The sequence below is a fragment of the Phaseolus vulgaris genome, chromosome 3 (assembly GCF_000499845.2).
Source record: "Phaseolus vulgaris cultivar G19833 chromosome 3, P. vulgaris v2.0, whole genome shotgun sequence".
Taxonomy (NCBI): domain Eukaryota; kingdom Viridiplantae; phylum Streptophyta; class Magnoliopsida; order Fabales; family Fabaceae; genus Phaseolus; species Phaseolus vulgaris.
The window spans coordinates 6902413-6924430 of NC_023757.2; the positions used below are offsets into that span (position 1 = coordinate 6902413).

Below are 22018 nucleotides of genomic sequence, written 5' to 3' on the forward strand. Positions count from 1 at the left end.
ATATTGTATCCTTTCTTCATCCTTTTGGTAAAAAAGAGCAATTTGGTAGATTTCACATAGGTGTCATATACGTTCACCTTCCTCAGTTTAGAAGTTATAACTAAAGTCTTTTGCCCCCACACATCTATAAAAAGTATTTGGTTGATTAGTATTTACTTATTTATTCTTCAGGTATTCCTCAGAGAAGATCTGGTACATTGATCAGATGCTCAAGGTTCTGTCTGAGGTATGAACATATGAAACAAACTTTTTTAGTGAATTAAAATCTCCATCTGGAAAAACTGACCTGTTATAGTTTATTATGGTATTAAATTAATTAGTATTTTTTTTGTTTATGATAGTGAAGTTTTTTTTCTTATCTCTACAATTGGCATGCTACATTCAAGGAAAAAATGATTGCTATGACAGCTTATTATGCTTTTTGCCCAAGCTTTTTTAACATTTAATGTTTGCACAAGGACAATTCTGTACTGCTTCTTTCATGTATTTGTACCACTAAATAAATTGGATGTATTGTGTTGTGATTTCTATTTTGATACTTGTAGTGTTCATATTAAGTCATTTTATTCGGTTGCACATTGAGTGCAAATAGTGATCTTTATGCTATACTAGTAGGCTGGGAACTTTGTGAAAGATGAAGTTTGGCACGCCTTAATTGTTGTGATAAGCAATGCTTCTGAACTTCATGGATATACAGTAAGAGCATTATACCAGGCATTTCAGAGGTCAGCTGAACAGGTGCTCTTTTCTGCTTTCACAAAGTCTGTTCATCCTTTGGATTTTTTCTTTACTGCAATTGATGTAATATCATTGCTTAATATTTTTCATCAGGAAACTCTTGTTCGCGTTGCAGTGTGGTGCATTGGAGAGTATGGTGACTTCCTGATCAATAATGTTGGAATGCTTGATGTAGAAGATCCAATAACGGTGAGTATAATATTTTTAACTTGAATAATGAGAGGGATAAAGAAATATTTTACTAATTACAATCATGCTAATTACATTCTTAACTCCTCTATTTGTAACAATCACATTCTCTTAAAAAGGAAATAAAATCTGCTGGAATGAATGTGTAGATTTTAAGGATATCGCAAGTTCCTCCTTATAGGTTTTCATACCAAATATTGAAAACAAAAATCACAAAACAGACTTAACAAAGAGAACCTGATTGGCAAAAAGAACAAAAAAATTAGATCTACTCAAATCGGAGCCAAATGATACATCACCACCACTTGGAATGTGCTCACAAGGTTCTGATGACCCGTTTATCTCGGAGGTGAGTGGGCTTTGCCAGAGCAAGGCACGTGGGGTACATGTGTCAATATTGGTTGTGGTTTGTGATGATGTGGGACAACTCTGTTGACGATGCAACTATCGGCATTGTGATCGCTGGGGTGGGGCGTAACTTCTTTGCCCATCACTAACCTCAACAGCAATGGTGAGCAGCAGTGGTATCAAATGGACTGTTAACGTGGCAGCAGAAACAGGCCTCCTAAGATTAGTAGCTCTAGTAGTACCAACTTGAGTTATGTAAAGAAATAAAGAATTATTTTACTAAAAACAATAAAACCAATTACATTCTCATCATATCTAATTGTAATAATCAAATTCTTTAAAATAAAGAAATAAAAATATGTTGAAATGAATAGGAAGATTCTAAAAATACTCTTTCCTAATCATAATGGAGAGATATTGAAGATATTTTTGTCCTAATAATCCGCTGCTATTCACAATAGATATGCTACTGTAACTCGTCCTGAAATGGGTCTTCTGAACAAGATATGCTAAGTTTTGTCCCAACTTATAGAACACTGGGTTGTCGTAAAAGGGAATCTAAGACATGTTAAAGGAACACTTAACTATGGTCTTCATTTTCAACTTGCTCCTTCCAAAACGTCCTTTACTATCCATGCATGTTGTGTTGTAGATTAGGCATCAGATCCGGATGATAGGAGATGTGCTTCAGATGCTTCAATATTTTGGACCGGATTTCTTGTCTTGGTGGTCTAAAGCAAACGGTTGTTGGTGTATCTAGTATTGCAGTAGAAGATAGAAGCTTGACTCATATTGCTGCTAGTTGCTTGGAGTCAGACATTATTATCAGAGCTTCAAGTTTCTCACACCACTGTTTGTGTTTTGTAATGATATGAGCATTGTTGCTCTTGCACATAATCCTATTCTTCATACCAAAACTAAGCATATGGAACTAGATCTTTTCTTTGCCAGGAAAAAGGTTGTTAAGCTTCTTCATGTAGTGATCAATGTTCTGGCATTCTCACCTAAGCTATTTCTCCTACTATATTCAGTGCTTTGCGTTCCAAGCTCAGAGTGTTGGAATCAGGGCCTGCTTCTCACTCCCTATGAGCTTTCGTGGGGGTGGGTATTGGTGTATAATTTTATTTCGTATTTCTTTACTTTCTTGTACAACTGTAGAACAATTAGAATATTCTTTTCTCTGTGACAAACTAACTGTTAGTCAATTAGATATTAGGTGCTTAGTTTGTTAAGAGTTTGTTACTCAGATCTAACTAACTTTTAGTCACTTTCAGTAACTTTCTTAGCTTTTCAGATATAAATACATGTACCTATCGATTTGTAAGTGGGTTGAATTATTTTACACAATGTAGCTTAGTTTAATAATGATTGGAGTGTTGGCTATTGATGTGTCTAAGACTCTCTGCTTGTAATGTATATTGTAGCAGCTAGAAAATTCTAGAAGATTAATCTTCATAACATTCTTTTCTTACTGTTTTTTTTTAAAATTTTTCATTCTTCATTTCTTTCATGCAAGCAGGTGACCGAGTCAGATGTTGTGCGTGTTGTAGAGATTGCTTTAAAACGCCATTCATCGGATCTTACCACAAAAGCAATGGCTTTGGTTTCCCTATTGAAGCTATCTTCACGGTTTCCTTCTCGTTCAGAGTATGATATGCCTGTTCATTTGGTTGTACATATATATTACATTATACTTAAAATGGATATTTTCTGAGTAAATTACACTCTTTTCTTCAAAGACACGAGAGTTTTATATTGTCATTCCCTCTTGTGTTAAACACATACTTCCCTCACCTAACATATTTGACTGTATGACTTTATTTTAAACTTGTTAATGTTTCATTAATTTCCGTTAAAAGAGGTTATTGCCAAAATATCCTTTTTAACCCAACCATCTCCTAAGACATGCAAGTTATTACCCCTAACATATTACACTTCACTCTATTTTGAAAATTTTCTTAGAAATAATGACCTAAATATCTTTTACAATCTCCTACCTCGAGATACTTTACTGTTGATTTTTCTTTTTCTTTTTATTTTAAGATATATAATTTTCTCCTTTAACAGATGAAATGTACATCACAGTTTTCAACATTTTTTTCTATAGAAGTTTCTATCAATGAATATTCTTTTGATCAGAAAATCATGTGTTAATATGTTTCTGCTTTTTTTTTTTACAGAAAAGGGTGCTACTAAATTATGTACGTATGATAATCTCATATCTTGCTTGTATTTATACATTTGACACGAAAACATTCTCATTCAATATGTAGGAGAATCAGGGAAATAGTCGTTCAGTACAAAGGCAACTTTGTTTTAGAATTGCAGCAAAGATCCATAGAATTCAATTTGATTATTACGAAGCATCAAAATATTAGGTGAGGTTAACCAATATGTATGTATAATATATTCTATCAAAAGCTTAAATTGCTACTGCGCCCTTAATTGGAAATCATATAGAGAAAATATTTATCATCGTGCAGGCCTACACTTGTAGACAGGATTCCAGTTCTGGATGAGGCTACTTTCATTGCTAGGAGGGCTGGATCTTTGCCAGATGCAGCTTCAACACGTACAAATGGAGTAGCCAAAGCTGTTAGTCCTATTGTAGATCTCCTTGATATAAATTCAGATGATGCTCCTGTACCAAGCTCTTCAGGTGGTGATCTTCTTCATGACCTTCTTGGTGTCGATCTTTCACTGCCATCACAACAGTCTGGTTAGTGTTTGCGGTGTATCTTATAAATTATCATAATGCTTCTATAAATGAAGTGTTCGTATCTAATGATTGCCATCATTGTTTATTATTCCATAAAAAAAGATAAGCAGCTCCATTTTTTATCAATACGGATTTGACAGTTTTTTTAGATAGATTTTTTTTTGGAGGTGCAGAAGAATACAGAAAGATGATAAGACACCTACAACCTAAGATATTAGTCACGAAACAGGGCATGCGGATCAGGTTGTATATATCTAAGAAAGTAACATCCCTATAGAGACCATGACCAGCAGATAAAAGGAAAGATAAAATACCTGTTCCAAATGTTGTCTATAGATGAAAAAGCTCCCTTGAAAACTTTGGCAGTCCTTTCCCATTAGAGTCATCAAAAGCCAAAAGAACTAATGTTATGTTATATTTCATCAATTGACATTAAGCAAAGTTGTCCAACAAAAATATAAATTGCACCCAATGTTGGAGATATTTCTCTTTTTTTGTTTACTGTCAAATATAAACTTACTTTTCTGTATTTTTCCTTCATAACCGTTGTATTTCTTTGATCTATTTATAGGTTTTTGTAACAGAGTTACAACTCTTTTTAGCATGTACATATTCATTTTAGTATCAAATTTCTCATTAAATATTGTATCAAGAGCACAGTGATCCATGCCTTCAGAAAATGTTCCACCTCCTTCCTCTTTGCCGCTTGTAGCTACTCAAGCGGTACTACTTTGCAAACCCATAATGCTGCTTGATGGTGGTTCTGTAATCTTTGTTCCGCTAGCAACTCCAGTAATGTTTTCCCATCATATTTTAGAGAAACTTGATGACACAAATTTCTAGCCACGACATAAACAAGTCAAATTGGTTATTAGAACACATAGATTGTGTAGAAAAGTAATGTGTTTTCCTTGAATTGAATTGGGTGCAATAGAGGCTATAAAGACACAGATTAAGAGAATGACCTCTCAGTGATACAAAACAGGAAACTAATAGAAATTGAATTCTAGATTTCCTACTTGCTATCATGTACATAATTCTATTCTAGGAGGTGTATAATTTAGTCATTCCTGTCATAAAACCAGATGATCAAATAGTAATGACATTAAATGCTATCATAAAATAGAGCCATATTCTCGCAGACAAAGACAGAATGTCATCAGCGTTCATAGAGAAACTGAACGAGGTTGCAATTGGGTTTCCCAAGTTGAATTTGATCCACTCCTAGACATACCAAAAGTGATGAATTTAAAAAATGGAATTTTCTGAAATTAAAAACAGAATTCAATTGAAAAAAGAAACTCTAAATAACTGCAGATGTGCCATTGCCCTAATCTCCCAATATTTTCAATTAAAAAGAAGAAACTCTGAAGATATGGTGCATTGGTGCCTGCGTTCTCTCTTACATATATGGCCAAGCAAACAGAACAGAGATGTTACATCACTAATCTTACCAGATGACCACAACACAACATGACCACGGCGAACGACGACGACGCACTACCACGATCGGAATAGAGACGACCATGACAGACAAAATGCGACCACCAACGCCACCACGATTGGAACAGAGGCATACCACGATCGGAACAGAGGCGCACTGACTTCACGATCAGAACACGAACACAAACCCTAACACCAGCAACCTAGGTGTGTTTCTCTGATTTTGGGTTTAGAAATGGGGTCGTTTTGGGTTAAAAAAATCCTCTGAACTCGCCAACTCGGTTGCAGATTCGCGAGTTGAACTGAATTCACCAAGTTCACAACAAGTTTATCGAACTTGCTCCAAAAGTGAGTTGCTTTCGATTCAACTCGTCAGAGTGAGTGACAATATAAACTAGGACGAGTTAATGAGTTAACTTGCGAGTTTGATAACCATGAGTGCATGCATCCTTCATTCATTCATGGTCTCAACCCAATTTTCATCTTTTAACGCTTCATGTATTGATGTATTGATGTGAGGATTCTGAATAGATTAAATAGGAGAAAGAAAAATCGAGTGTTGCATGGAAAGGTGCTCAGTAGAGACAAAATGGGAGATGGCTTACTTTGCACAAGCCCACTTTTCTTTTTCTAAAGGCAGTGGGTAAATCATTAGTATTATCTATACTTACCTTTGGTTCAAATGATTGGACTTGTTGGACCAAGTCGGGTTTTGTTTGCCTTTGTTAAACCAATTTAAGATGAAGGGCCAATTCATAAATTTAAGATGAAGGGTCAATCCATTATCACAGACAACTCTCCTTTTTTTCTTCAACATCTTGTTAAGAAAATGGATTCAATTTTTCCTCTCTAAAACAGCTTTGCAATCTCGATTACTTTGGTATACAAGTTCAACTCAATCCAATGGGTCTCTTCTTATGACTCAAACTAAATCCATTCAGGACCTTCTTGCCAAGACTAACATACTTGAGGCTGAGCCTACTGCTCCTCCAATGATATCAGGCTGTAAACTCTCTAAACAAGGTTCTGATTATTGTGTAATCCATCTGAATAGGTGATTATCAAAATGAGCTACTCTGATGTCATTAGATTTATCTTAAAACTAATTGTCATTAAGCAAAGTTGTCCAACAAATACGTAAGTTGCTCCACAAGAAATGAGGCAGAGAGACATCCCAAAAAGTCGGTGGTTGTTCAGTTTTAAAAATATCTACTATTTTGTGGGTTTAGTTTCATTAGCTAGAAGTACTTTGTGAAGTACAAATTGAAATATGTGAAGCTTTCTTTTTCCTTGGAAAAATCAACACATGCATTTTTTTTGTTTATCTTCGATTTTTGTGTGGAGTGTAAAATCATTTTGTTTCCCTTTTGGTGAATAGTTCAGTTTAACATATTGATATCATGTCTGACATTTACTTTTGCATATTTAGATGCTAGTCAAGCCTCAAAAAATGGCCCAGATGTTCTTTTGGATCTTTTGTGTATTGGATCGCCTTCTGCACCAACTGAATTACCTGCACAAAGAAACTCATCTGAAATGGACATATTGTCCCCCAAACCTAGTAAGAAGGCACCGGTTTCACCATTAGATGATCTCGCATCACTTTCACTTTCTTCTAGAGCAACTTTAAATGCTGGAGCTGCTCCCTTGATGGATTCATTAGATGGTTTTGCCCCCAGCCCACCAACAGAAGGTAAGCATTGTTTAGCAAACAGGTAATTTATACCTTGTCCAAGTACTAATTCCTCGTTCTTCTCATGTCTTGAATAGAAAACAATGAACTGGTTTATCCATCTATAACTGCATTTGAGAGTGGCTCCCTGAGGTTGGTGTTTAATTTCTCAAAACAGCCAGGAAACTTACAGACTACGAATATTCAGGCCACCTTTACAAATTTGACCTCAAATGTATATACAGATTTTGTTTTTCAGGCTGCAGTTCCAAAGGTATGCTACTTAATATGCTGTTGAGGGAGAGTTTCTACATGTACTGTTAAGATCATCATACTGAGGGTGTTTATCATATAATATTTGTCTACTTCCTTCCATAGTTTAATGATCTTTATAATTATTGTATTAGCTTATGGCTCCACGCATTTACAGTTGCTATGGAAAAATGTTTTCTCATTCATTTATTTGACACAAAACTATAATAAGATTCCTCCATGTTTTTGGGTAAAGTGCAATACAGATGGGACAGCAAAAGGAACACCGTGTTTTTTTTATAGTAGGTTGTTTCTCTGCTTCTTTGGGAATTCAATATGCTTTATATGCAGAGGTGATGGGTGTAATTTTGGCTTTGGACATAAATTATGGATTGGGTGTGGATCCCATATCGACTAGAGATATGATCAAATAATATATTAGTGGAGTGCAAATCTAACTTTATAAGTCGATTTTGTAAGGTTGAATTATGCATAAAGTCCACATTTTAATATAGTATCAGAGTCCCTATTTTAGCAAAGTTTGTTAGGTTTATTGTGTCACCGCTATCTGAACACCCACAAATAATTAGTCTCACTATTATGATGTCCAGTTCTCACCATGAGAGGGTGTGGAGATCCCACATCGATTAAAGATACGAACAAATTATAATATATAAGTGGATGCAAACTTTATTTTGTGAGATTGAATTAGACTTAAATTATATTTCCTAATACACGCTTTTTAGAATAGTAAAGTAACTCTTTGGCAACTTAGACACAGGTGGTTGAGTTATATTGAACAGAGTTGACATTTTAGCTTTCATTTTTCTCATATCTTTATGGAAGGTAAACACAAGTTTGCTGATTATGGATCTAGATTTCAGGGTTATTTCTAGTGGAATAATATTTTTAGTTTGTTAGGAAGAGATTGGAATTGTTCCTTGTTATAGGATTTTTTGTTAAACAGTGGGTTTTAGTTTGGTCACTTCTCATATATTTTTTTTTCTTTACTAATGTGATTTTGAGGTGTTGCAAATAGTCGGTGTTGTTCCTGGTGCATATTTAGTTGGGATGACAAACAACACAATGTTGTTTTAGCACTACCGTTCTGGTTAGAAAAAAACTTTAATAAGAACTTCACAACTTAAAGAAACCAGAGCTTAAGGCTGTTTAGTTGTTTCGATTTTTGGTTGACCATGACTATGACTATGACTGTAATAAGAACTTCTAGCAATAAAATGCTACTATGAATGATATCCTATTTATGCGTTTAGTTGTTCCGATTTTTGGGTGCTAACTATTTACAGTTTGCAAACCATGGCTATCGTATTTGTCTCCTTACTTATTTTGGTATTTTAATTCTCAGTTTCTTCAGTTGCACTTAGATCCAGCTAGCGGCAATATTCTCACTGCTAGTGGAAAGGAGTCCATCAAGCAAAATATGAGACTTACTAATTGCCAACATGGAAAGGTAGACTTTCCTATCGAGATTTTGTGCTCTACATTTTGTGTACAAATGCTTCTTAGAGAAGACGTGACGACTACCACTTGTTCTATTTCAGAAGCCTCTTGTCATGCGCATAAAGGTTGCATACAAGATAAATGGCAAAGAGACACTTGAAGAAGGACAAATCAGCAACTTTCCTCGTGAGTTATGAGGCCAGATAGTCAGAGGTCATTCTGGGTATGCACAAAGCCCCTATATATTTTCCGCACTTTAGTCTTGTGTGGAATTTTCATGATCCATTCTTTCATGAGGTCTCAGTATGGTTCATGCAATTAACTGGATCACTTTTTGGGATCAAGTTGTGGTCAGTTTGATGGCTTCACATCTTCATATCTTCACATCTTCCATCAGTACAAAATCCTGTATGAAAAAATCGATTTTTTTTTTGGTTTTGGGGCAAAGAGTATTGCATCATGTTGAGTTCTTTAGGTGTTAAATATTTTCTTTGAAAGTAGTCACTTGGCCAATGCGTTTCAGGTTTCAGACTACAAGTGTTGCATTGCAAGTAGTTTAATACCTCATACGGATTTAAGATACTAGTCATATTTGCTTATCTATCAATTACATACAAAATCAACCAAGGATTGTAATGTTGATATCTAGTATAGAAGTCAAAGTTTGGATCATGGTCTTGACATCTCAATTATTAATTTAGATTATTTTAATGGTCCATTTATAAATCTACCCGAACCTTTATACTCAAAGGATCCGTTGGGTAAGTTAGTCTGTCGTCATCTTATCTTGCACTGTCCCCATCACTTCCTCATCCTCTAGAGGAGTTGAAGATACTTCTTTGTTTCTCTTGTTCTTTCTAAGCATTTCCTTCAGTCAAGGAGGAATATCTAAAGCAACTCGAACAAGATGAGAGTCAATCGACTTAGATGAAGACACAGATATAGATGGATCAACAGATTCAGAGTTCTTCCTGAGTTTGATTATATTTGTGCATCTACTTTATTTTTGTTAATTTACTGGAGAGTCTCTTAAATTAATGATAATATATATTATTTTATAATCATTCATATCTATTTTTCTTTAGTTTTTTTCCAAAAATGATAAAATTGTGAATATAATCCAACGAAAGTTTAGATATTATAGTACAAGTTAAGAATTTTGTGCATAAAATATGTTTATAGAATTAAGAAAACTTTAACACTCAGTTTCTCAAAAAAGAATTATCAAAATAGATAAGGTAATTACAAAATTAAATAAGTCATGTTTAAAAAACAATATTACTCAAGTGTTGATTGATAACTTGTATTTATTAAATACAACTTTAATAAAAAAAAAATTAGAAGTATATATGGCACTAATTTAATTGTATAACTTTTATCTCATTTATCCATAATTTGTCATTATTTTTTCCAAAAAATTGAACTATGAAGATGAATTTTGGTAGATTTGAATGTGTTCATTACTTATGAAGGAGTGAGTACATAGATATGGAAACACATTGCCCAAAATAGTATAGTTGAATGGGAAGCAATGGAATCACATTATTTGATGATAAAATATACAACTGAAGTAATGAAATATAAAGAGTTTGTAACTTAACACTACTTTCTCCACAAACATACAATTCTTATTAATCGCCCTCTTCAAATCTTGAAGCCCAACATGGGCACCACAGAACACCGTGTGTCGCTCCAACGGGCCCTTCCACGTCATTGTGTTGCAATCTAGCGAGTACGTCACACGCGGAACTCCATTCCGTACGCCTTCACTGCCACGGATCGTCCACGAAATCGTAATGAAGTTAGTTATTGGTTTTTACAACTATTAGGTGTTCAAAATGATGAATTCATTGGCCACAAGCTACTCTTAGCTATTTTTTAGAGTACTCTTTATCAAACAATTACCATTACCTTTAATTAAGATAGGAAGGTTGAAGATTTTAATGATCAACATATTATTGAGTTTAATTACTAAGGAGGATAATGTATTTTGACGAGTATATGATTTAAGCTCTCTCCTAATTTAGTCAATTGAATTTAGTTTATAGAAAAAGGATTTCATCTTTCAACGTATATAGTAAACAATATTACTCTCTTAGGTTGTTAGATGAACATTTGTAGTGTCTTTCATGAACCTATTCTGGGTTTAGTATGTGACAAATTCTTTTCTCTAAGTGTGAGAATCTCTCTTTTGATTTTTGACAATCTTGGGAAGTTCTCTTCATTTGAGTAGTAATTTAGCACTATGCATTTCATTTCATCTAAGCTTGATCGCATTTCATGCAAGTTTTATTTATGCTTCTTCTCTATGCAACATCCTTGATAGATGATAATTCTCATCTCCTTAGGTAGCATAACCTTTTACACCAACTCATGGTAAAAGTGCACATCCTAAGGCAAAAAACTTGGTCAAAGTTGGAATTCTCTCTGTCAGGAGGTTGGTGAAAGAAACTCTTTTTAGCTATTTTTCCAATAGATCATTTAATGTTGACTTGCACCTTTAATGAATCTCTTTGAGAGACAAAGGTAGTGGGTATTTCCTCCACAATCATGAGAGCATTTGATCAAATGTAAAGAAAACATGCATAATGTTGTATCGTTTAACAAATGAAACACTTGTGTCTTACATGATCTATTGTTGAAATCATTCATCTTTTAGATGATGCATGATTCATGTTTTATGGTTTGTGATTTTCTGCACTTCATCAAAATTATAGGGTGTTGGATTTTTCCTTAACAACAACCCTAGTCAATAAACCAATTAAAAAATCAAATAAACATAACTAGAACAAAATCACCTAGAAAATGAAGTACACAAATTAACTCCCTCTAGAAGAAATGCTAGGTGATTCACAACAAGAGTTAGATGTATCACTTAAATCTTGATCTTTAGAAAATGTTTAAAAGATATCAAAGAAATATCTTTTTCTTTTTCAAAAAGAATTTCAAATGTGTAAAAATCATATATGAAAAGCTATTTCAAGTTTTTTTGTAGTCCTCAAAAGGTAGAAATCAATTTTGTTGAACTAATAAAATCAATTGGTTGAAAATATGTTTTAACTGATTAACACAATTTAAAATGGGTTGCTAAAAGATTTCAATCAATTGATTTTTCAATTCAATCAATTGAAATCATTTAAAATGACCTTTTTAGTGATTTTAATTGATTGATTGACATTTCAATATGTTGAAGCAGAGCAAATTCAATTATGATAAAAGCTCCAGGATTTTAACCGACTGAAACCTTGTTTTAGTCAATTGCAATGTTTAACTTTGTGTTGTCAATAAGGTTTGTGAACATAGCAAGTTAAAATCCGTCTCAAACTGAAATCTTTTTTGAAAATAATTTTAGCACATGAAATATCAAGATCAAGCATCACATGTTCACTCATACACAACCTAAACCTAAAAATTACAACTCAACACAATATTAACCACATGAGTAACTCTTCAACACATCCATCATCAAGTTCAAGTGGCTGGTAACATCAAATCAATTCAATTAAGTTTGCCTGAATATTCAATGTCAACAAAATGAAAGATTAACTATGAAACAATGATTTATTTAAAGAAAACTAGTTTCAACTTCAATAAATGATATTTTTAATGTTTTTTAATCTTCCATAATCATGCAATAAGAATTCAATTTAGATGAGTTGTAAGAGATAAGGAAAATAGAATAACACCAAGAATTATACTGGTTCACCCTCACAAAACAACTACATCTAGTTACTTAATCACCCTAATTAAACAATTCCACTAATTTTACATTCTTACAAGCACACTATAAAAAAATTAAATACAACACAACACAAGATCCTGATGTAAGTCATAAACATGAATAAACGTAAATTGAACACATACAATTTATGTTCACAAATAGATCTTATCATATCATGATTCTCACACAAAACATACAATGAAGAAGGAATAGGCACTTACCTTGATCCATGAGTGATCCTAATTGAGTAGTTACTTTATCTCCTTTATCCCAATCCATCTCTTGCAATTCCGTTCTTGTCACACACTTTCGTGATGGTTAACAGTGAGACAACTATTATTTGCAGAGACAGAACCCTATAGCCTTTAGTACCCAATCTCCATCAGATGTAGGTTTTCCATTAGGTATATCATCAGATATATATTTATCACATTAACCAATGGGCCTTTAATTCTATTATTATTATTAAATCATATTTGGGCCCAAAGCCCAAACTCTAAGTCATGTGAGTCACTTTATAGAAATTAATTTACATAATTTCTTACATTCTCCCACTTGACTCATATGAGTTATAATACTTTCACGATTTAATAATGACATAAACGCGCATTTAAAAGGCCTTACATAAATTGGTTCTATCATTATTCATAATCAAGAATACAGAAATAATAAGAGTCATGGCGGTTACATGTCATTTGAATCAACACATTTCCTTCCATGTACTACTATATCATTCTTTCTCCTTAATATGACTTTATAGTGAGAAATTTATAATAGGTTCAAACATAATGTCATTGTCATCAATAACAACATAATTTGTTTTCCACACCATAATAACATAATTTGCATGCATATACATAAAGTAGAAAACAACATAAATTTCAGAAACTTTATTTATCAATGAGCTTAGAGTGTCAAATAAGCATTAACAACATTCTTAATTCACTAGTAGACATAATGCCCATATTTACAACATGACCAGTAAATGTTTTGGGCGGTAACCCTTTTGTTAAAGGGTCAGCAATCATAAGATCAGTGCTAATATGTTCTATTGACACTTTATGTTTCTGAACTTCTTCTTTAACGGCAAAGTATTTCAATTCCATATGTTTAGCACCTATGGAATACTTGTCGTTTTTAGAAAAGAAGACTGTTGCGGAGTTATCACAATAAATTTTCAGCGTCTTGGCAATACTGTCAACAATTCCAAGTCCTGAAATAAAATTCCGCAACCAATTAGCCTGAACTGTGGCCTCAAAGCATGCCACAAATTCAGCCTCCATAGTGGACGCAGCGATGACTAACTGCTTCGCATTTTTCCATGAAATCGCTCCTCCGGCTAAAAGATACACATAACCAAATGTAGACTTTCGTGTATCCACACAGCCAGCAAAATCTGAATCTGTATATCCAATCACCTCAAGGTGATCAGATCTTTTATAAGTAAGCATGTGATCCTTCGTTCCTTGCAAGTATCTTAAAACTTTCTTTGCAGCTTTCCAATGATCCAATCCTGGATTACTCCGGTATCTACCAAGCATACCAACTGCAAAACTAATATCTGGTCGTGTACAAGTTTGAGCATACATTAAACTCCCAACAATAGATGCATAAGGTATATTCTCCATCTGTTTTCGTTCCAAGTCATTCTTTGGACATTGCATGAGACTAAATTTGTCTCCTTTCTGTATTGGAACACGAGATGTCGAACATTTATTCATTCTGAATCTCTCTAAAACTTTATTAATATATGCTTTCTGAGACAAACCTAACCGTCCTTGTGATCTGTCATGGAATATTTCAATTCCTATCACATAGTATGCCTCGCCCATATCTTTCATCTCAAAGTTATTAGAGAGAAACTTCTTAGTCTCACTTAATAGACCAAGATCATTAGTTGCAAGCAAGGTATCATCAACATACAGAATCAGGAATATAAACTTGCTCCCTCTGACCTTCAGGTATATACACCGATCAACGATGTTTTCCTTAAACCCAAAGGACACAATAGTATCATTGAACTTAAGATACCATTGCCTAGAAGCCTGTTTAAGCTCGTATATTGATTTCTTAAGTTTACACACCATGTGTTCCTTTCCTTCTTCAATGAACCCCACTGGTTGGTCCATATAAACATCCTTATAATCAATGCCATCCTTTTAAGTAAAACCTTTGGCAACAAGTCGGGCCTTGTAACGTTCGATATGGCCATGAGAGTCACATTTAGTCTTAAAGACCCATTTACACCCGACTCTCTTGCATCCTTCTGGCAATTCTATAAGGTCCCATACATCATTCTGTGCCATTGATTTAAGCTCATCTTTCATGGCATCTAATCACTTATCAGAATTATCATCATTGACGGCGTCTGAAAATGAAACTGGATCATTATCAATACTTAAGTCATTTTCTGACTCTTGTAGATAAACCACATAATCATTCGAAACAACAGACTTTCTTTCTCTTTGAGATCTTTTTAATACTATTTCTTGTGGTTGTTCTACTACAGGTTCATTGTTTTATTCATGATCATTAATTTGTTGTTCTTCTTCATCGTTGAGTGACTCAACTACATTAGGAACAACAATACTTGAAGTAAAGGTACTAGTTAAAGGAACTTGTACTCTAACTTCCTTAATCTCCACATTTTGTGAAGTATTACTCCCACTGGTTTCACCATTTTCAATGAACCGTGCATTTCCAAATTCAACAATTCTTGTGCTATGGGTAGGACAGTAAAACATATACCCTTTTGACTTTGTTGGATAACCAATGAAATATCCACTGATTGTTCTTGCATCCAATTTCTTCTCTTGCGGATTGTATATTCTAACTTCTGCCTGACATCCCCAAACATGCAGGTGTCTCAAACTGGGTTTCCTTCCTGTCCACAATTCAAAAGGTGTCTTTTGAACTGTCTTACTAGGAACCCTGTTCAACAGATACATGGCAGTTTTTAAAGCATACATCCACAATGAAACAGGTACAGTTGACTTACTTAACATGCTCCTAACCATATCCATTAAGGTTAGATTACGCCTTTCTGAAACACCATTTTGTTGTGGTGTACCTAGCATTGTGTATTGAGCACAAATACCACGTCTTTCAAGGAACTTAGCAAACGGACCAGGGTGTTGTCCACTTTCATCATATTTTCCATAATATTCACCACCTCTATCTGACCTGACAATTTTTACCTTTCTGTCTAATTGCCTTTCCACTTCATTTATATAAACTTCCAAGGCATTCACCGCTTGCGATTTTTCATGCAGTAAATAAACATAACCATAACGTGAAAAATCATCCATAAAGGTGATAAAATACCTTTCTTCATTGAAAGAACTTGCATCAAAAGGTCCACATATATCTGTGTGTATAATTTCAAGAAGCTGAGTACTTCTTGTGGCTCCCTTCTTTGTGTGTTTTGTTTGTTTGCCTTTAATACAATCCACACATACATTCAGATAAGTAAAATACAAACTTGGAAGTATTTCATACTTTACCAATCTCTCCATTCTTTCCTTGGAAATATGTCCCAAACGTTTGTGCCACAAGAAAGCAGAACATTCATTCACCAAACTTCGTTTAGTGCCAACATTATGATGCGAGGTCATAAGAGTTTCAGCATATAGATTATCAAGGTTCAATCTATATAATCCATCATAAAGAGTACCAAATCCAATTTCTTGCAGAAATGACATTTGTCATTCTTCTTCTGGAGCTTAGTAGAAGACTCATTTATCTTCACTGGTCCTTTACCCTTTCCATGTTTCTTGAAGACCTTCTTTCCAGCTCCATGATTGTTCACATAGTGTATAGAGTGGTTTCCTCGATTCTTCAATCTAGTCTTTTCCTGAACTAACATGTTATAGTTCTCATCCACTGCCATTCCAATAGACTTAAGTCTTGCCGCAATATTATTCATTTCAATGACATGTTCGTGCATAGTACGAGAACCATCAAATTCCATGGTGGTTAATATACTCATTAATGTCCCAACAAGAGACTTATCAGTAGTTTGGGAGCGCTCTTCCACAAATTTCATAAATTCTTTTGCACCATCAGTTTTGGGAAGAGCAGACTTAATATTACTTGCTATGCTCATTCGCATAAAGATACAGGAACAATACTTGATCACACATGCTTAACATTAATACTTTGAGTCATAAACTAAACATACTATACAGATTCAGAAAACATTCTATGTATACTAATGTTCTCCTTTGGGAGATTCATTAATACACAAAACATAATGATGCTAATAGTATTAACTTTATTTGGTAAGATATATGCATTAACTAGAAACACTTGTTATCTTTGGATATACAAGCAAAACTAATGACACATACTCACTACCAACAATCATATCCATCAATTATAAGGACAACTAATCAACCTTTGGGTGATCCAAAATGCCCTATAATAATGAATTTCCATTTACCCATATACTTCATAATTTAGCATCCATTCTATAGGTAATTGGAATAAAATTTATCAGTAATCTGGAATTAAATAAAACTTAAAGATTTGATCACTTTGGTGATTAACAAATCTATCATACAAATAATTCCAGAAATTATATCATTAATTGAAATAAAATTCATCCATAATTTGGAATTAAATAAAACTTAAAGATTTGATCACTTTGGTGATTACAAATCTATCATACAAATAATTCCATAAATAATATCATTATATGAAATAAAATTTCATCTATAATTTGGAATTAAATAAAACTTAAAGATTTGATCACTTTGGTGATTACAAATCTATCATACAAATAATTCCATAAATAATATCATTATATGAAATAAAATTTCATCCATAATTTGGAATTAAATAAAACTTAAAGATTTGATCACTTTGGTGATTACAAATCTATCATACAAATAATTCCATAAATAATATCATTATATGAAATAAAATTTCATCCATAATTTGGAATTAAATAAAACTTAAAGATTTGATCACTTTGGTGATTACAAATCCATCATACAAGTAATTCCAAAATTTCAATTTAAAATTAAATACATGAAGCGGAAATATAATTTTCCATTCCTCACTTTCAATCAATTAATTAAGCTTTAATTTAATGAACATAATCATTAAAACTTTAATTTAATGCAAATTAAATTACATTTAAAAAAAATAATACATAAACAGAAAAATTAATTTTCCGTTACTCACTTTTAATTAATTAATTAAATTTTATTTTAAATGTAAATTGCATTACATTATAACATAATAAAATTTCATTAAAACTTTAATTAAACTTTAATTTAATTCAAATAAAATTACATTATAAGATAACAAAATTTCTTTAAAATTACATTACAAATATAATAATAAAAAATTGACGTAAAGTTGAATTAAAAAAAAATTGGAACCAAAATGCTACCCCACATAATTCACAATAAAATGCAGCCAATGACGTAAGGTGCACATGAATTAACATAAATTATTAATTAAATTCAATAGGTGCAGGAATGAATTTAAGCTTTATTCTAAGGTGCAGGAAACGCATCATGCAATTGAAGGCAAGGTTTATGCATTAGCGTAAAGGGTTCACTTTCCCTTTCAAATTTATCGTAAAACCTTTTGAATCCAAAAGCGTTTTACACCGTTAATGACGTTGATCCATAAACCCTAATTTTAAAATTAGGGTTCTTTAATTGGGATTAATTAAAATTAGGGTTCTTTAATTTTGATGGTTTAGGACAATTAGGGATCTATTATAGAGGGATGAAAACCTTAATTTATAAACCCTAATTTTAAATTAAGATTCTTAAATTGGGAATTTTAAAATTAGGGTTCTTTGAATTTTGGAAAAACATTAATGGAGAATCACATAAATGAGCAACAAGGCTCTGATACCACATGTAAGTCATAAACATGAATAAACGTTAAATTGAACAAATAGATCTTATCATATCATGATTCTCACACAAAACATACAATGAAGAAGGAATAGGCACTTACCTTGATCCATGAGTGATCCTAATTGAGCAGTTACTTTATCTCCTTTATCCCAATCCATCTCTTGCAATTCCGTTCTTGTCACACACTTTCGTGATGGTTAACAGTGAGACAACTATTATTTGCAGAGACAGAACCCTATAGCCTTTAGTACCCAATCTCCATCAGATGTAGGTTTTCCATTAGGTATATCATCAGATATATATTTCTCACATTAACCAATGGGTCTTTAATTCTATTATTATTATTAAATCATATTTGGGCTCAAAGCCCAAACTCTAAGGCATGTGAGTCACTTTATAGAAATTAATTTACATAATTTCTTACACCTGAGTCTTACAAGATCTCTTAAATCTCTTGTGAAACTTTATCACAAGAAAATCATCTTAACAACCCTAGTCAATAAATCAATTACAAAATCCAAGAAACAAAATCACCACTAAAATATTAACTCCTTTTATAAACAATGTTTTTGAGATGCATATTGAATCTTGATTTTTAGAAAATATTTGAAAGAACGTTCCAATAAAAATATTTTGCTTTTCAAAGAGTTTTAAATACGTAAAATTAGTTTTTGAGACTTTTTTAAAAAAAATTATTTGATTAATAAATCAAAATTAAATTAAAAAATTTTAAATTTTTTTTTTTTTACTTTTTAAATATTTTTTTCTTTTTCTATTTTTTATATAAACATATTTTTTATTTTGATATTTTTTTTCTTGGATAATTTGATTATTAAAATTTTATACGTGAATTTTATTTATTAATATATATGTGTGGGCACGCGGGTGAATATTTTAAAAAAATATTATAATATTTAAATTTTAATTTATTAATTAAATAAAAAATATTTTATAAAGGAAAATATATTTTCTTTAAAAATAAAATTTAAAAATTAAAATCACGAAAAGAGAAGTTGTACAAGTATGACTTCCTTAAAAAAAAAAAAAGAGAAGTTGTGTATCTAAAACATGATTTTTGAAAAAATAATAATTAAATACGTGTTTTGGAAGAATGATTTTGCTTCCAAAACAACTTATCTCATTAGTATAATTTTTTAAATTTGTCTATTTTAATAAATTAAAATTAAAATTATACTATTGTTGGTAAAAAAAATCATGCATTTAAACTAAAAAACATCTAATTTATCAACAATTATCCTTCCCAATTGGATATGACACTTTTTGTTCTTTTATCTCTTATGACACAATAAAATCCTCAACTATGTTGTTACATTCCACTTACAAATCACAGTATATGTCGGATGCTAAAAGATAAAATAATGTTTTGAAAACTTGAAATTATATCACAAAATTAAAGATTTGTTTATTTGTAGGAGTTAGTATGCTAATTTTACATATTTAGTGACACGTCAGCTTCTACCTTTGGATTAGGATTAGGATTAGATTGGGGGCAGATACAATGAGTATCACTTGCTATCTACCTCATCTAAAATAATTGGTCTCATTACTTGCTTCATTACTCACGGTGTATTCACGAAAAAATATCTTTGGATTTTTTTATACTTAGTACAAATATTTTTGTTTCTATTTTTTTAATTAATAAAATCATTTAAAAATAATTCTTTGAAATATAAACTTAGATAAAAATAATAATTTGAAATTATAGTTCAAATAAAATTGCATAATAAAATATCAGTGTATATAAATTTGATCTTCCTAAACAATAAATCTAAAGTAAGTTGCACCATAAAGTACAAGTTTTAAAAAATATAATCTTTTTAAAAAAACTTTAATTTCATAGATTTAAATAAAAATATAGCATATAAAATCAAATTTTAAAAAATTATACAATAGTGAATATTTTTGAGAGAGATAATTTTATTTCGATCACTTAATTTTTTTAAATATAAAAATAAAATTAATTAATAATGATTAACAAGTAATGATTATATCTGGGTTAGATATTTGAATACTCCTATCCACTCTATTATAACAAGAGAATAACTAAAATAATCATACTCCTTACCTATGTGTGTTCGTACATGTGTGTGCGTGTGTGTGATTATGTGTATTTTGTGTGTACGTGGGTGTATGTGTATGTGTGTGTGAGTGTGCGCATGTGGGTGGGTGCGGGTGTGTGTGTGCTCAAGTGTGGGTGGGTGCATGTGCATGTGCGTGTGTGAGTGTGTGTACATGTGTCTGAGTGTGTGTGTCTGAGAATATTTGTCTGTGTATGCATGTGCATGTGCAAATGGGTGTGTGGTTGTGCGTCTGTGTGTGTCAATATGCATATGTGTCTTTTTGTGTGTTATTAGTCATTTTTAAATAGTGGTAAAATATGTTTAAATCTATGAGCTAACCTGGTTCATTATAGATTTAAATTCGGTTTGGTGTGTGTGATATTAGTCATTTCTAAATAATTTTAAACCTGTGAGCTAATTTGGTCCACTATAGGTTTGAATTGGACTTGGTTAAACCAATCCCAAATAAACCTAATATTACTTTGTAGTTTAGAGAGTTAGTGACTCAAACAACAAACATTTTATTTTTTTTTATAATTGCTTACTACTTTTAATTATATAGGTTGACAGTTTGATCACTTTTAAGACAATGTTGTTCAATATAAAAAGTTTGAATACTTAATTTATTTGTTTGTACAATTAAATTATATATTGACACGTTAATTTTCACATATTATCTTTATAATATATTATTTTTATAATGTTATCTCTTAATTATAATTCATATTTAATGAAATATTTTATTGTGGTACTATAAATAAGTGAGCCAAACAATTTATTTTAATTGTATTGTAGTAGATTTATAACACAAGTTAGATAAAAAAAAAAAATACTTAAGTGAGTCAGTCTCTCTAACTCTTTAATTCGTGATAAATTGATCTGGGTTATAAAATTTACAACTTGTAAACAAATTATCTAAGTTGAATTGACTTATTTTAACTCAACTCATAATAAACTATTCTCTCTAAACTAGTTGACTCATTTTGATAGTCTCAATAATTTACAAACAATTACGTATTTTTGTAAATTTTTCACTATAAAACTATACGATGACAATGCATCTATTTAGTATATTTTTATAAAAAATACTCCTTCATATTATTTTCATAAAACATAATTTCGTATATTTTTCCTGTCTTATTACGCCGAATAAATTGTTTTCAATGTATTAATTGCTAATCTTATCTACACTCTTTATTTATTGTTACCTACCTTAATTGATAAGACATTCACTTATTTTCTAATCAAGTAGATGTATTAATTAATTTATTGACAATATTAGTACGCTCATTAGTTAAAAGAAGAAGAAGAAGAAATAACACTTTGTTTGGTTATTACTAAAATTTAAACCCGTGCATCGTGCAGTAATGGGTTGATCTGGTTTGCTTAAATTAAATCTTTTTCATATTTGTATCAAGTACTTTTGAAAATGTAAATTCATAGATAAAATCATTACTTTTAAAATACTTAGCATTGTATTAAATATTTATTGTATGCTTTAGTTTAAAATATAAT

General features: G+C 31.8%; 1 protein-coding gene and 1 long non-coding RNA gene across 5 annotated transcripts in view; one reads left to right on the top strand and one right to left on the bottom strand.

Moving 5' to 3' along the window:
- The window catches only part of LOC137806481 (AP-1 complex subunit gamma-2-like), a 28315-nt gene extending 18821 nt beyond the window's left edge, over positions 1 to 9494 (top strand). Inside the window, exons 9-18 of one of the 4 annotated variants that reach the window (XR_011080354.1) lie at positions 172 to 226; positions 616 to 738; positions 832 to 927; positions 2795 to 2922; positions 3549 to 3653; positions 3759 to 3994; positions 6867 to 7152; positions 7288 to 7383; positions 8728 to 8832; positions 8924 to 9494. Coding sequence is in view for 2 of the 4 variants with exons in the window: in XM_068606621.1 (XP_068462722.1) it covers positions 172 to 226; positions 616 to 738; positions 832 to 927; positions 2795 to 2922; positions 3549 to 3653; positions 3759 to 3994; positions 6867 to 7130; positions 7208 to 7383; positions 8728 to 8832; positions 8924 to 9019 (1384 nt within the window). In the remaining 2 variants the exon portion in view is untranslated. Of the gene's footprint in view, positions 1 to 171; positions 227 to 615; positions 739 to 831; positions 928 to 2794; positions 2923 to 3548; positions 3654 to 3758; positions 3995 to 6866; positions 7153 to 7207; positions 7384 to 8727; positions 8833 to 8923 lie in introns of all 4 variants that reach the window. The other 3 variants (XR_011080353.1, XM_068606621.1, XM_068606622.1) reach the window with 3 other exon arrangements.
- Positions 3619 to 6122, bottom strand: LOC137806482 (uncharacterized). The gene is made up of 3 exons (XR_011080355.1): positions 5449 to 6122; positions 4309 to 5218; positions 3619 to 3975 (listed from the first exon to the last, which is right to left on the bottom strand). It is a non-coding gene; the product is annotated as an uncharacterized lncRNA (long non-coding RNA).
- Positions 9495 to 22018: the final 12524 nt, after the last annotated feature.